Consider the following 15,178-nt stretch of genomic DNA (forward strand, 5'->3'; position numbering starts at 1 on the left):
ACTTTGGTTCATCTATGCTATTTTCGTTTGAGAAAAGGCTCATTCATGTCATTATGTTTAACTGAAAACTCATACAATTTTGCAAAACCATTTTGTCAATGTGTCGAACGATGATTCAGCCACATCATTAATTTTATTTTTTTCAAAAATAAAATCAGCCAATTTCTAAAAATCCATTTGATTTTTTTTTTATAATTTTTTTTTTAATCCCACCTGAAATACACATAACCTTTTGCCATAATACATAAATATACCCTTTAACTTGGTTTCAACGGACATCTATGCCATCAAATTTTGGATGTACTCAAATAAGCAATTAAACTTGTATAAAATTTGACAAGTAAATGCTCACGTCCTACGTGAAATAATTCATGTAAGACATAAAATTGTCATGTAGGACGTCACATAGGACGAATGTGTCTATTTGTTCAATTTTATACAAGTTTACATGTCTACTTGTACACACTCAAAGTTAGAGGGCATAGATGTCAGTTGAGGCAAAGTAAGGCGTATTATACCTAAATATTTTCGGGTGGGTTTATAATTTAAGTTTTTTTAAAAATAAAATAAAATGGGGAGTTAGAAATTTGACTGATTTTTTAAAATAAAAATAATGACGTGGCTGAATCATCATTCGCCATGTAGACAAAATAGTGTTTCAAAAGCGGATGGGTTTTCATTAATCCATAATGACATAGATAAATCTTTTCTCAAACGAAAAATGACATATATAAACCAAACTTTTAATGAATGATATAGATAAACTTTTTCTGAAAGTTTGATGATATATTTCAACATTTTCCCTATATTTTATTTACACTTTCTCAATGACATTCCTACCTAAGGATTCCAAATATATTAAAATATACGCAGAAAATGAACACGCATGCGATCTAATGTAATTTTTGAAATTCCTTTAACATTATATCAACAATTTTTCTTGTGTTAATGAGATTCAATAATTTATATTTAATTTGAGAAAAAAAATCGCTTGTCCATATTACATGGTGTTTTAAACTGTTACATGTAGTCCAAACAAAATGTAGGATTTTTTACATAAGATTTTTATAAATTTATCTTATTTAGGCAAGTGAGTTTTTAGATTACCAAGAAAACATATTAAAATAGGTCCTTTAACTACCTAATTAGACATACTTCACTACTATATATATTATTTTTATTTATACCTTTAAAATAGTACGTATCTTACCACTAATTAAGTAATATATTGAAAAAGATACACTTAGATACATGTATATTTTACTTTTTATGGATTAATGAACTTTTTAAAGGGTGTGCTCAAGCTAAAAACACCATATAATATGGACCCCAAAAAAGAGTAATCAAAACATCAATAATAACATTAAATATTGATAAAATTCAAAGATGACAATGTTGGATCAGGAGGAAGATGAAACAACATCGATGGCACAACCCAAGGGCCAAGCTGCTCCAACAATATAATTCTTGTATTTAACATCATGCACCACTGTGATATCTTGTTTGGGATGCAGGCCTGTCAGTTTTAGGTAAAAGAAGAAAAGGTTAAATTTTATGCAACTTAAGAATATCAATTTCAGGAATATGTAATAATTATGGACTAACTCACGCCCAAAAATTAGCTATTATAAAATAGAAAACCCAAATTTATTTAAGTCCCATGCCAACTTCATTAAACTGACGTGAAACACGCATGATCATAATAATGGCCCCCGCTTGAGTACCACTACCTTATAGGTCATGATTGGGCCCAGTTGATCACAACTGACACTCCTTTCAAGACTAAGCCACCACAGGCGGAACAATTGACTTTGATATGTAACAATTTTGGGCCTAATTCTCACCTCAAAAGTTAGCTAGTTACCAAATACACTAGCTCCTCATTGTGGGACACAAAAGATTATAACAGAACATCAATTCAAAATTAATTAAGAATTAACTTACCAAATCCATCAACTAGCAAAGTGTACTCATATACCAAGTCCATGCAGATAAAAGGTATGTTTCTCTCATCAATGTTAGGAAATACTGATTTTATGTCTCTCACTTTGGTCTTGCAAGCAAGCTTTGCTGCATTTAGGTATTGTATTGGTTTGGCTCTTCCAGAGGGCTTTTTAGGGTCAATTATACTAACCTATACAAATGCACAAAAACACAATTTTAATGTCTGATTGTGGCATATTTTTTGGAAAAACAAAATATGTACCAAACAAATTAGACAAGTAAAAGGTTTGTACCATAGATGCATAATCATAGAAGAAAGAAGAAGCATAGAGATTCTTGAATCCAACTCCACCTCCACCATTCCAAATCCCACCAAATGTACACTTGTTGTGCTTGCAAGGTGCCTTAATTTTGAGTGCTTTTTTAGCTAATGTCCTACATTTCTTCATGCTTGAACCTTGTTTTGGTGATGATGATTTGTAAGCCACTCCATTGTAAGTGTAATAACCTTTAAGCAAATCATAATTTATTAAAGTAGCTAGCTAGTATAACATTAATAACATAACTACTTACAACATCAGTTCATTATAAACAAAAATACTTTGAAGAGCAAATTGGAAAAATCAAGATTAGAGAGCACTAATCTTACCATTATAACCTCCCAAAATACATGGACTACTTGATGAGTTTCCAGAAGCCTTGAAAATCTCAGTTCTAGCTGCTAACTGACCATAGTTTAAATAGCTGTTACGCATTAATGATTAATTTGTCAGCACAAAACAAATCACATATACTAACACAAACAATATAATATCAGTAAAAGAGTAGTAGTAAAATGTCAATTTAATTACTAGAGTTACCTATGAACATATATGTTGTAATTAGTTCCCAAAAGAGATTTATCAAGGACATAAGGCTCTCCATTTGGTACTTTGGGAGCCTTTAAAGCACTTTCTTTTGAGATGGCATATGTCATTTGCACTGATCCACCACCTAGATCAATTGTAGCTATTGTTCTTTCATATTCTTTACCCAAATTTCCTAATAGGTAGTTCAAGGCTACCTGCATTCCACGTAAATAAATAAAATTAAATAATCAAGTCATTTTAGTCACCTATATGATATCCCAATTGAATATTCTATATATTGGTTTGTTAACCTAGGTGAGTTTTTTTTTAACTATTAGAAATTAAGGTTTTTTTTCTTCTACGCGAACCAATAGAAAATCTGTGCTATAGTTAATAATTTTTCCATTCATTTTTCATCGAGCTAGTTCACTGAGAAAATGTTTGGTAGAAATTTAATTCTCAAAAAAACACTAAGAAATTTTCTATTTTTTCCATATAAAACATTTACTATTTTTTTCACACTAATTCAATCAAAATATATGTGAGAATAACCACCAAACAATTAATTTTTTAATAGTGTGTTACTTACACTGCGAGGATCATGGAAGAAGAAGGAAAGGGAATAATAAAAAATTGAATTTAAATCTACTTAGTAGGAAATTCTCAATATTATTAGATAAAGGCATACCTGGATTTGAAGACGACGAACATCATTATCTTATAACATAAATGCCAATAACTTTTTTAATAACAACTAATTAAGGGATAATTATATTATGTCGGACTGGTTATTGATAGCGTGAGCCATGAGAAAAACACAAACATATAGATTAAATATAATTTCTGTACTAATAATAATAATAATAATAATAATAATAATAATAATAATAATAATAATAATTATTATTATTATTATTATTATTATTATTATTATTATTATTATTATTATTATTATTATTGAAGTTTAATAAATTTGAAGTGCCTTACCCAAAAATATGAACCTTCTTGTGTACCATCGAGGACTGAAACCCATTCCGCCTTGTAATTAAGAGTAGTTTCATTCTTGAATAAATCCCTCACCTTAACAAGACATACAAAAAATGAAAAATCTTAATCAGAATAATAATGAAGGACAATATAATGTTTAAAATTTATTTTCTAAAATATATAATTAATTAAAAAATAAAGTAAAAGAAGAAAAAAAAGGTGAGAAGCTAATGTGTACCGCTTGCAATATTTTTACAGCAGCATCACCTTTTAATAACCTCAAACCAGCAGTTGCCTGTATTTAAATTCAGACATTACTATTTCATGTAATTAATTATGGAAATTAAAATGATTAAAAGAAGAAAAGAAAAGAGACAAGTTACCTTATTTAAGAAAAAAAATATAATGAAATAAAATGCTTCTAAATTGGAAAAAATAAATAAATAAGGATTTAATTAGTTACCCCAAGTTTAAGGGGTGTTTGAGGCTGTAAATCTTTTGGAACCACAGCTTCAGCTTTGTCCAAAAGAGGTTTTAGAGAAAGTGATCCATCTTTAATATCATTTGCATATGAACTTAGACCTGGATTTATCTGTCCAAAACAATTAATTAATTAATTATAAGAATGGCAAATATCAAACATAAATATGCTACAAGCTAAGGATTAAACTAAATTCTATATGAATGTAATACTACTATATAATATATTATCCATACTGGCATACAATAGGGTATCAATCACATAAAAACATTGAAGACTAGCTTTGAATTGCTTTCTTTGTTATCTTTAAAGCTTGTGTCTTACGAAAAATTGAAAATTTGAGATTTTAATATTGTAATTTTTGAAATTTAAAGTTCATGTGTTTGGACATGTATCTTACTTGAAGAAAATTTGAATTTTTGTAAGTGAAAACCTCAAAATCCAAAAAGATATAGAACTTAAAATTTTTCAAAGATAATTTCAAAATCTGATAAAAAATCTATGACCAAATCGATATTTAAACATAAATTTTCAAAATTCGATACAAAAATTTATGATCAAGACTAGCTTAAAGTTTTGAATTAAATATTAAAATTCTTTCAAACTTTAAGTACTCTGTCTCTAAAGCTTTAAATAGATAATTGATCAATAGTCTTTTGGCTGAAACATATAAATAAATTTATAAGAGACAGATGGTCCCTTCAGCCACTAACAGATACGATAGCTTTAACAAGTGCAAACGAAAATTAGTATATTATATACTATAGTATATATAATATAGATACCTTTTTTTTAATGGGCCAATTATGCATAATGTGGAGGCATCATTAGGTCTTTGATGATTTCTTTTTTAAATTTAAACTATCAACCTCATCTCCACTTTTAACAAGTGAAAACAAAGAAAGATAAAAATATATAGTGTGAAAACAACAGTGCTAATAGGAGATCTAAGATACTTGATTACTATTAAGCTCAATCTATTATTTAGTGATAATAGATTATTAATGTCGCAAAGATATTTTGCGAGTTATGCTACTGCATCGAGAATAGTAAAAGTTTTTAGTGTTAGTTATATATAATGTTAATTATAAATATATATTTATATTTGTTATTGTCATTGAATAATATATATATAATAATAAAGCTAGATATAAAAATGGTGACGTGACACTCTCTAAAGGCTTGAATCTTATTTATTTTTTTGTGATTTTTTTGGCCTTTTCTCCTCCTTTCTTTCAATTATTTTGTTTTATTCATCTCCTTAATTTATACCTCTTAAATTACATAAATTCTACTCTTAATTAATATTAGTAATGTCCATAACTCCTAACCTTTCATATTCATAACCCCTAACAAATTTAATATACAAATTTATGACACCTTAAAATCACACTTATAAAAGCCTATTTGAGACTTATATGATTATTTTATTTTCATTTCTTCTTACTCTTTATCTTTTGTATTTTTGGTTGATCAATATTTTATTTTTCAACTAAAATATTATTGTGCTCAATTGTTTTATCTTTCTGATGTTATGTGTGTTTGGAACCACATTTTGATGAATCATAGAATACTACGGTTAGAATCTCACAATTTCATTCTCAGAATCACAACTCTGCTCAGGTGCTCACGATTTCTCATTCTCTGCTACTGTGTGTGTGGAAGAAGAAAGAAATTGACGCCATTAGCTGAAGGAAAAATCTGTCGTTGGATATTGTTGGGCCCTTGCACTCAAGATCTCTCAAGATCTTTATAGATCTAGATCTAAATATCAATTTCCGGCGAAATCCCATTTTTTTCGGTGAAACTCCAGTTTTTCCGGCAATTGTTTTTTTCAGGTGTACAAATCTGTATTCCCGGTGACGAACATCCGTTGCAACTCAACTCCTTGCGCCGACGTGAACAGTATTCCGACGTGAGCAGTATTTTTCGACGGCAACCAAGTTCATTTCTACCGGAGTTGGTACCCCCAGTTTTTATATCTTTATATATCTATCCTTTGTTCATATACTTGTAGTTATATATTTTGTCGACTCTAGACCCCCGAATAATTTATTAGTTCATACGCATTTTCGTGGCTTTGGATAGTGATGGTAAACTAGGGTCATGTTCTTGCTCATGGATGGGGACGAGGGTAAGGAGAGGTAAGTGGGTTAAATGAGCGTCTAGACTGAGAATAGGTTCTTGGAATATTGGGACGTTAACGGGTAAATCCATAAAACTGGTTAAGATTCTAAAGAAGAGGAAGATTAATATAGCCTGTGTCCAGGAGACAAAATGGGTAGGCTCCAAAGCTAAGGAGGTAGACGGGTATAAGCTTTGGTTTTCTGGTAAATCGAAGTATAGGAATGGGGTAGGCATTTTAATAGATAGTGATTTAAGGGATCAGGTGGTGGAGGTTAGGAGAGTCAATGATAGGATGATGTCGATTAAAATGGTCATTCAAGGGACCACGTTGAACATTATTAGTGCTTATGCGCTGCAGGTGGGCTTACGCGAGGAGGATAAGAGGCGCTTTTGGGAGGATTTGGACGAGTTAGTAGGAGGCATACCACCTACTGAGAAGCTTTTTGTGGGAGGGGATTTCAATGGGCACATCGGGTCTATTTCAGGAGGGTATGATAATGTGCATGGGGGCTTTGGCTCCGGGGACAGAAATGGAGGAGGAATATCACTATTGGATTTCGTAAGAGCTTTCGAGTTGGTGATCCAACTCGAGTTTTCCAAAGAAGGAGGACCACTTGGTAACCTTCCGTAGTTCAATGGCTAAAACTCAGATAGATTTTTTACTCCTTAGGAAGGATGATAAAGGTTTGTGCAAAGACTGTAAAGTCATCCCGACCGACGACCTTACAACCCGACATAAGATCTTAGTGATGGATTTAGGGATCAAGATGACGAGGACGAGGAGGGTCGGGGAAGAGCAACCTAGGATCAGATGGGGGAGTTTGACAATGGTTAGTGCCCTAGAGATGGGAGAGAAATTGAAGGATATGAGGCCTGGGATAGTAGTGGGGATGCGAACAGTATGTGGGATAGGACAGTTAGTTGTATTAGGGTTGTAGCAAGGGAAGTGTTAGGAGTCTCGACAAGTAGTCGTAGTCAACATCGAGGGGACTGGTGGTGGAATGGAGAAGTACAAGGGAAAGTGGAAGCAAAGAAGGTGGCGTATGCTAAGTTGATGGAGAGCAAGGATGAGGTGGAGAAGTGGATGAATGGGGAACTGTATAAGATAGCGAGGAAGGAAGCGAAGTCGGCGGTTGCAATGGCAAAAACGGCAACTTTTGAACGCCTTTATGCTGAACTAGAAGAGAAAGGCGGGGACAGGAAATTATTCAGGCTAGCCAGGGCCTGGGAGAGAAGGGCACGCGATGTGGACCAAGTGAAGTGCATTAAAGACGAGCATGGAAAAGTATTGGTAGAGGAGACCCTTATCAAACAAAGATGGCAGTCATACTTCCATAAACTTTTGAATGACAAAGGGGACAGAGAAATTGTGTTGAGAGATTTGGAACATACATGAAGTAGTCACGATATTGGGGGTTGTAGGAGTATTACGGTCAATGAGGTTAAAGGTGCCGTTGGTAGGATGCGCTGGGGAAGAGTGACCGAACCTGATAAGATCCCTGGAGAATTTTGGAAGAGTGCGGGCTCGGTAGGTTTGGAATGGCTGACTAGGTTATTTAATGTCATCTTTACGACGACAACGAGGCCCATAGAATGGAGGTCGAGCATCATGATCCCTTTATACAAAAACAAGGGAGATAGCCAGAGTTGCGACAACTATAGAGGTATCAAGCTTCTAAGCCATACTATGAAAGTGTGGGAAAGAGTGGTGGAGATGAGGGTGAGGAGAGGCGTGTCTATTTTAGAGAACCAGTTCGGATTTATGCTGGGACGCTCAACTACGGAAGCCATCCACCTCATGAGAAGACTAATAGAGCAATATAGGGAGAGGAAGAGAGACTTGAATATGGTATTCATCGACTTAGAAAAAGCTTACGATAAAGTCCCACGAGAGATACTATAGAGATGTTTGGAGGCTAAAGGTGTACCTGTAGCGTACATAAGGGTGATCAAGGACATGTACGAGGGTGCCAAAACCAGGGTAAGGACAGAAGGAGGGGACTCAAAACACTTTCTAGTTGTGATGGGGTTGCATCAAGGATCAGCTCTTAGTCTGTTTCTATTTGCCTTGGTGATGGATGTATTAATGCGACAAATTCAAGGTGAGGTGCCATGGTGTATGCTTTTTGCGGACGACATAGTCCTCATTGATGAGACTCTTAGCGGAGTTAACGTTAAGCTGGAAGATTGGAGACGCACCTTGGAGTCTAAAGGGTTTAAGCTGAGTAGGACCAAGATAGAGTACCTAGAGTGCCAGTTCAGTGAGACTCCTCAGGAGGTTGGCGCGGAAGTTAGGCTCGAGGACCAAGCCATCCAAAAGAGAAGTAGTTTTAAGTACCTTGGTTCTATCATACAACATAGCGGGGAGATCGACAAGGATGTCACACATCGTATTGGGGCAGGATGGATGAAATGGAGGCTCGCCTCCAGTATGTTATGTGACAAGAACGTGTCACCACAACTTAAGGGAAAGTTCTATAAAGTGGTGGTTAGATCAGCTATGTTATATGGGGCAGAGTGTTGGCCAGTTAAGGTCTCCCATATGCAAAATATGAAAGTTGCCGAAATGAGAATGTTGAGATGGATGTGTGGGCATACCAGGAGCAACAGGATTAGAAATGAGGCTATTCGAGATAAGGTAGGAGTGGCCTCGGTGGAAGACAAGATGCGTGAAACGTGATTGAGATGGTTTGGGCATGTGAAGAAGAGCGTCTCAGATGCACCAGTGCAGAGATGTGAGAGGTTGGCCATAGATGGTTTCAGAAGAGGTAGGGGTAGGCCGAAGAAATACTGGGGAGAGGTGATCAGACAGGACATGACGCATTTACGACTTATCGAGGACATGACCTTAGATAGGAGGGTGTGGAGGACACACATTAGGGTAGAAGGCTAGTACATAGTGACTTTATTCCCTCTTATCCATAGGCGTATTAATGCACTATGATTTCTTGTACTCTGATTTATGTTATTTATGTTATGTATGATATGTTATCTTATGTTATTTATGGTATTTATGTTATTATCTAACAATATCTACTGTTTTTTTTGGTTCTTTGATTATACTATTGTTTGGACCGCTTTCGTTATGTACTTACCTACTTTTAATATTCTTGTCTGACTTTTCTCTATGCTTCTATTGAGCTGAGGGTCTTTCGGAAACAACCGTCCTACATTGGTAGGAGTCAGGTCTGCGTACATTTTATCCTCCCCAGACCCCACGATGTGGAATTTCACTGGATTGTTGTTGTTGTTGTTGTATTTTTGGTTGATCAATTTTTTTGTCTTTTTTATCTGATTTTGTAGGAGAGAAATCAATTATAATTAGATTGTTAGACATTTTTGTATAATTTAATTTTATGAGGTAAAATGATTTAATATGCTTGATATAATTATTATTTTTTCTGTTGCAATTACATTTAACATTATTATTTTGAATTCTTGATGATATGAATCATAATCTTTTATTTTCTGCAGGACAGAGATCAATAATAAAGATTGTTAGACATTTTTGTATAGTTTAATTTTATGAGGTAAAATGATTTGATATGTCTAATATAATTATTATTTTTTCTGTTGCAATTACATTTAACATTATTATTTTGAATTCTTGGTGATATGAATCATAATCTTTTTTTTTTAGAAAAAATGACTTAATTTTCTCTTTGCTTCTCTTTGTAGTTTGTAGAGATTTATTTTTTCTTGCTTCTCTTTGTTGTTTTTAGAGAATTTATTTATTTTTGCTCTTTGCTTCTCTTTGTAGTTCTTGGAGAACTCATTAATTAACTTCATTTTTATGTTTTTTTTATTGTAAGGTTAACTTATTGTATTTGCAGATCAGAATATTTTTGAAAATAGAAGCATAAAAAGAAGTCAACATATACATGCATGCTACTCAAGAAAGTATGTATATATAATTTTGTAGTTATGTGGATCAACTTTTAATAATTATAATGATAGAACAAAAGAATGTAAAGTTAATTTGTAATTTTCAAAATGCAGTTTAATTAATAGAAAGTTGTTTATTGATATGTAACTTTGTAGTCTTCATGTTTTTAATTTTTTTTAATTATTGCTAGAAATTCTCATGTTTTTGAGATTTTCAGAGATCATTATTATGATGTGTTGGGTCTGAACTCGAAATGCAAAAGTATCCGATTAGGACAAAAATAATTTAATAAAATTGTTTGTCTCTCTCAATCTACTTTCTTTACCGACATAAAAATTATCTATATAAAAGAAAAGTGATGTGCAACCTTTCTTTGGCCAAGAATGCTATTAACCTTTTTTCTCATTTTGACAATTTTTTTTATTTATTTATTTTTTATTGTTGTAAAAAATGAATGTGTCAATTACTACTCCTTCACTTATTCATATTCTTTAGTATAAAAAAATAATTTTATTTTATTTTTCTTACTTTCATGAGGTGTAAATGGGATAAAAAAGAGTCATATTTTTTCCTTTTACCATAATAAATGTGGATATATGATTAATGTGTATTAAATTTATTATTATTGAAAGAAAAAAATTTTCTTTTATTTTTCCCACATTAAAGAAGGAGTTATCTTTTGGAGAGTTATTACTTCAATTTGTTTATAATAATTACCCCAGTAATTTGTAATAATAAGAATAATTGGATTAATGTTATCAACATTGCATGAAGGTATCTTTTTTAAAAAAATATTTCTTTCTCACTTTCTAATAGTCTCGATACGATTGGAGTAGGTAAGTATCCACCAAGTCACCAAATGATATCATGACTTATCTTTTACATCTCATTTTACATTATGTATCTAATTTTTTAAATTTTCTATTGTAAAAGGTATAACCTCAATGGTAATGTTTCACTATTACAACTTAATTCTCTCTCCTTGCAATGCTCTCTATAATAAAAATGAGAGTTTAAATATAAAGGTTTTAATATAAATTAATCTTAAGCGACATAAATATGCATAAGATGAGTGTTGGTACGAGCATCAAATATAAAAATTTGAATTTCGTTCGAATATAATTCAAGTATTTTTTCTCACTACGATTTACTACAAATATATCTTTATTTATTTATTTATTTATTTTTATTATAGAGTCATTTATACAAAAAAACAAAAGTCAGGTAATTTATGATCGAGTAGATTTAATATTGTTGGCTGGACCAATAATATTGATATAAGAATCATTGAATTTAGTATGAAACTATGATAATTAGATAGTCAATTAACTGAAGCTTTTTATATCAACTTTTATGCTTTTATCTTATTTAGCAACAATTAACACGATAATATTTTTTCCAATTTTTCTGAATAGGCAATATCATAATCGTAACTTAATTAGTATTTTTCTTTTTTGATTATATTATTTATTAGAATTTTTATTAAGTGATGACATTAATTATTTAAAAATACACATGAAACTATAATAATTAGATTGTTAATTAACTCAAGCTTTTTATGTCAACTCTTATGTTTTCATCTTATTTAACAATAATTTTAACTTTAAATTGCAACAGGAGAAATATTTTCTTCTATTTTTCTGAATAGGTAATATCATAATCGTAATTTAATTTGTATTTTTTTAATTTTATTATATTGTTTATTAAGTAACATTAGTTATTTAAAAATATATTTAATATTTTTTTATAACCATAGGAATTGCGGATAAGTACATTAGTTACCACTAAATCTTTTACTAGAGTAGTTCATTTTTTAATTTCCATTCAGTGTGACACCATGTTATTTTTATTTCTATTTAGTGTGATACCTTTTCTGGTTTGCATTTGTAACTCTTTCGTTAATTTCCATTAGATAACGATTAATTTTTTTTTAATAAAATAGAAAATATTTTTGTTTTAATATTTTTTGAATTGAAGTAGGATACTCATTTCTAATTAAAAAAAATCATCATTAGAAAAAGAATTTGTTTAAAAAGGAAAGAAATGATATATTTATTTGAAAAAGGACATTTTTGACTCATTAAGTAACAATCATTAAGTAATAACAAGAGTATTTTTGGATAAAAAACAAGATCATTTTTGGACCTTAGTCATTTGTAATTTTTTTTTTGAGACTTTTCAAAATAAAATATAACAGTTTACACACATAATCCCAACAAATTGTTTTTACCCAATTTGCATATATAATTTTTCAGCAAAGGTTATTTTTATTGAACCCTCGTCCTAAATCAAGCTACATCTTTGCTATGACATTCATTTCAAGTTTAATTAGCTTTCACACTATTAGGTTACGAAAAGAATAATTACAAGTAAGGGGAAAACGACGTACCGCGAGAAAGTATTCAATGTCATTGCCAATGGGAAGTAGATCCAATTTAGTGTCAAAACGAAAGACATGAACTCTACTGCCTGTGCTTCCAGCATCAAATATGACTGCATAGTGTTCTGATTCATGGCTCACAAGTAGCCTTCTTACATGAGATGAAGCACAACAGTATTGACACAACACTAACAAGATTATCAAGTGAAGAGGAAATATGTTTTGCCTCTTCATTCTCTTTTTCTTCACTTTACTTTACTTCTATCTTAAAGCAAATACAAGTTATCTTTATATAACTAAAGATATTAAATGTCTAATCGCCAGTAAAGCACATTGTTTATTAATTAATTAATTTATTTTGTTTATATCACGCACGTTATTTAATATTTTATTTTGTGTTGCCCTGTAATTAGTAGGGTAGGTGAAGCATCAAACATCCATGCGTTTTCCCGATTTTCTGAGTAATTTATGTGCTTACAACATTTTATGAAGTTTATAGTCAGTATACGTAGAAATTATTCCTCGATACAAAAACTTATGCAATTAGAATATTACTGCACTCACTACTCTGACTGTTTGGATTCAATATTTTTAATTCAAATTCAAAAATAAATAAATCCGCCAAGTTTAAATTAACTTATTGAATACTAAAAATCGCCTAAGATTGCTAAGGGAAGCTTGTGAAAAAAATGCTCTCAAAACCCTAGACGAAACCTTGATTTCTCACCACCAATGACCAATATTACAAGAAACAATACGAGCTCTACAAGCCATACAATCGATTCTTTCATCACCAACAAGCTAGCTGGTACCATTCTCATTGCTGTCCCAATTTCAATATAATATACCACAAATACAGACCCTGCACTTGTCAATTGACCAGAGCTCAGGGACATCCTATGTAGGTTGTCTAAAACCTAGTTTCTCTACCACTCTGTCTCTGAGGTTAAACAACTGATCATCCAACAAAATCTACAATATGCACGCAGTTTTTGGGTAAGTTTTCTTATGGAGAATCAGATACACATGAACTTAATTCGTAAGGTTTTGCCCCATTAATGTGACATTAAAGGAGAGTGTAGCGTTCAATTGATTGATAACATGCATTCTTTAATAAAATTAACTTTCACTATTAAAAACGGCCAAAAGCAACGGACGATGGTGTCATTTTTCTAATAAAAAATAAAGCAAAATCAACGCAGTCACTTCCGTCGCTTTTGTCTTCATGAACAACGGAAGACATCCTTTTTTTTAAAAAAAAATATCTTTTTTTCATAAACAACATTGTTCGTCGCTTAGTTCTTCAATCTGAAGAACAAAGTGACTGACGATGTCACAATTTTTTATTTTTTTAAAAAGTGATGCCGTCCGTCGTTTTTCTAGAAAAGATTTTAATGAAAATCCACCTTTATTTGGTTTTTTTTCTTTATCCGTGAATTTCTTTGAAAAAATTAGGGTTTTATCGATTAGACTCAGTTTTTTTATGAAATATTTATATTTAGGATCCTTATGTTATGAGTAAATAGATTTTGGCATAAACATGTTGATTTATCCCTTATTTTCATCTTATTAACCGCATCTAAGCTTGAAAATTTGGAGATTTTTTTGTTAAAGTTTGATAAATTGAGAATTTCAAGGTCTATTTTAACTTCGGTATTCGATGAAATTAATATTTGAACTTCCCTAAGCATGGGTAAGATGTTTTTCAAGAAATATTTTACCTTTGAATCAGGGTTTTGGACCTGGATATTGGGGGTTTTCTCATGAACTTTGATCTTGTGTTTGGGCTTTTCGGGGATGATTTCTAACTCAATTTTTGATGTGATTTCGCGTGTGAGTTCCTAAATCTTTGAGTAACATGTTTTCCAATAAAAATTTCAGATTTATCCTTAGCCTTTGGATTTGACTTTTAATTTGGGGTTATATGGATCCAATTTTCTAAAAATGGCAATATGGGTACCATTGTCATGTTTTCTTATGAGGATCTTATACTTGAATAGATTGTGTGGATTTGGATGCTCGGCATACGGGAAAGTCTCAAGTCTCGATTTAATTTCTTCATTTTAAGGCAAGTGGACCAATTTGACTCCTTTACAAAGTGCTTTAGACTATATGTATTAAGTCTTTGTGATTGAGAATAATGGAAAATAATGGGGGTGTGCATCTGGATAAAGTCACGAGTATCTACCAGAACACTAAAGTCAAGCATATTGGGTTAATTGTACTTATTGAGTCACTATTGTATATGATGTCATGTATGGCTTTGGATGGCTATTATGATTTCTTGTTGGTGTTATGCTCATGAGTGGCACAGTTGATCATTGAATAAAAATTATCATCCTCTCATTATGCATATGATCTTGCTTACTTGTTATGTTGTTGAAACTCTGAGATGAGATGACACTATGGGATATGGATGAAACTATGTGAAAAAGAAAGGTAAAAAAATATAATTTTGAGGGACGTTCCCCTTCACCAGAGATGATATGATATGATTTCTAGGGGCGTACCCCACACCGGGGATG

General features: G+C 31.8%; 1 protein-coding gene across 2 annotated transcripts; it reads right to left on the reverse strand.

The window, feature by feature from the left end:
• Positions 1 to 1,343: 1,343 nt before the first annotated feature.
• On the reverse strand, positions 1,344 to 12,896 carry LOC129873492 (apyrase-like). 2 transcript variants are annotated; one of them, XM_055948599.1, is made up of 9 exons: positions 12,663 to 12,896; positions 4,243 to 4,371; positions 4,018 to 4,074; positions 3,780 to 3,872; positions 2,805 to 3,007; positions 2,594 to 2,688; positions 2,238 to 2,452; positions 1,945 to 2,134; positions 1,344 to 1,516 (listed from the first exon to the last, which is right to left on the reverse strand). In XM_055948599.1, the coding sequence occupies exons 1-9, from the start codon at positions 12,885 to 12,887 to the stop codon at positions 1,401 to 1,403; spliced, it is 1,323 nt and encodes a 440-aa protein (XP_055804574.1). In that variant the 5' UTR covers positions 12,888 to 12,896; the 3' UTR covers positions 1,344 to 1,400. The 2 variants fall into 2 exon arrangements, with proteins under 2 accessions (XP_055804574.1, XP_055804575.1); XM_055948600.1 differs by lacking the exon at positions 1,945 to 2,134.
• Between the last annotated feature and the right edge of the window lie 2,282 nt (positions 12,897 to 15,178).

The sequence above is a fragment of the Solanum dulcamara genome, chromosome 11 (genome assembly GCF_947179165.1).
Source record: "Solanum dulcamara chromosome 11, daSolDulc1.2, whole genome shotgun sequence".
Taxonomy (NCBI): Eukaryota; Viridiplantae; Streptophyta; class Magnoliopsida; order Solanales; family Solanaceae; genus Solanum; species Solanum dulcamara.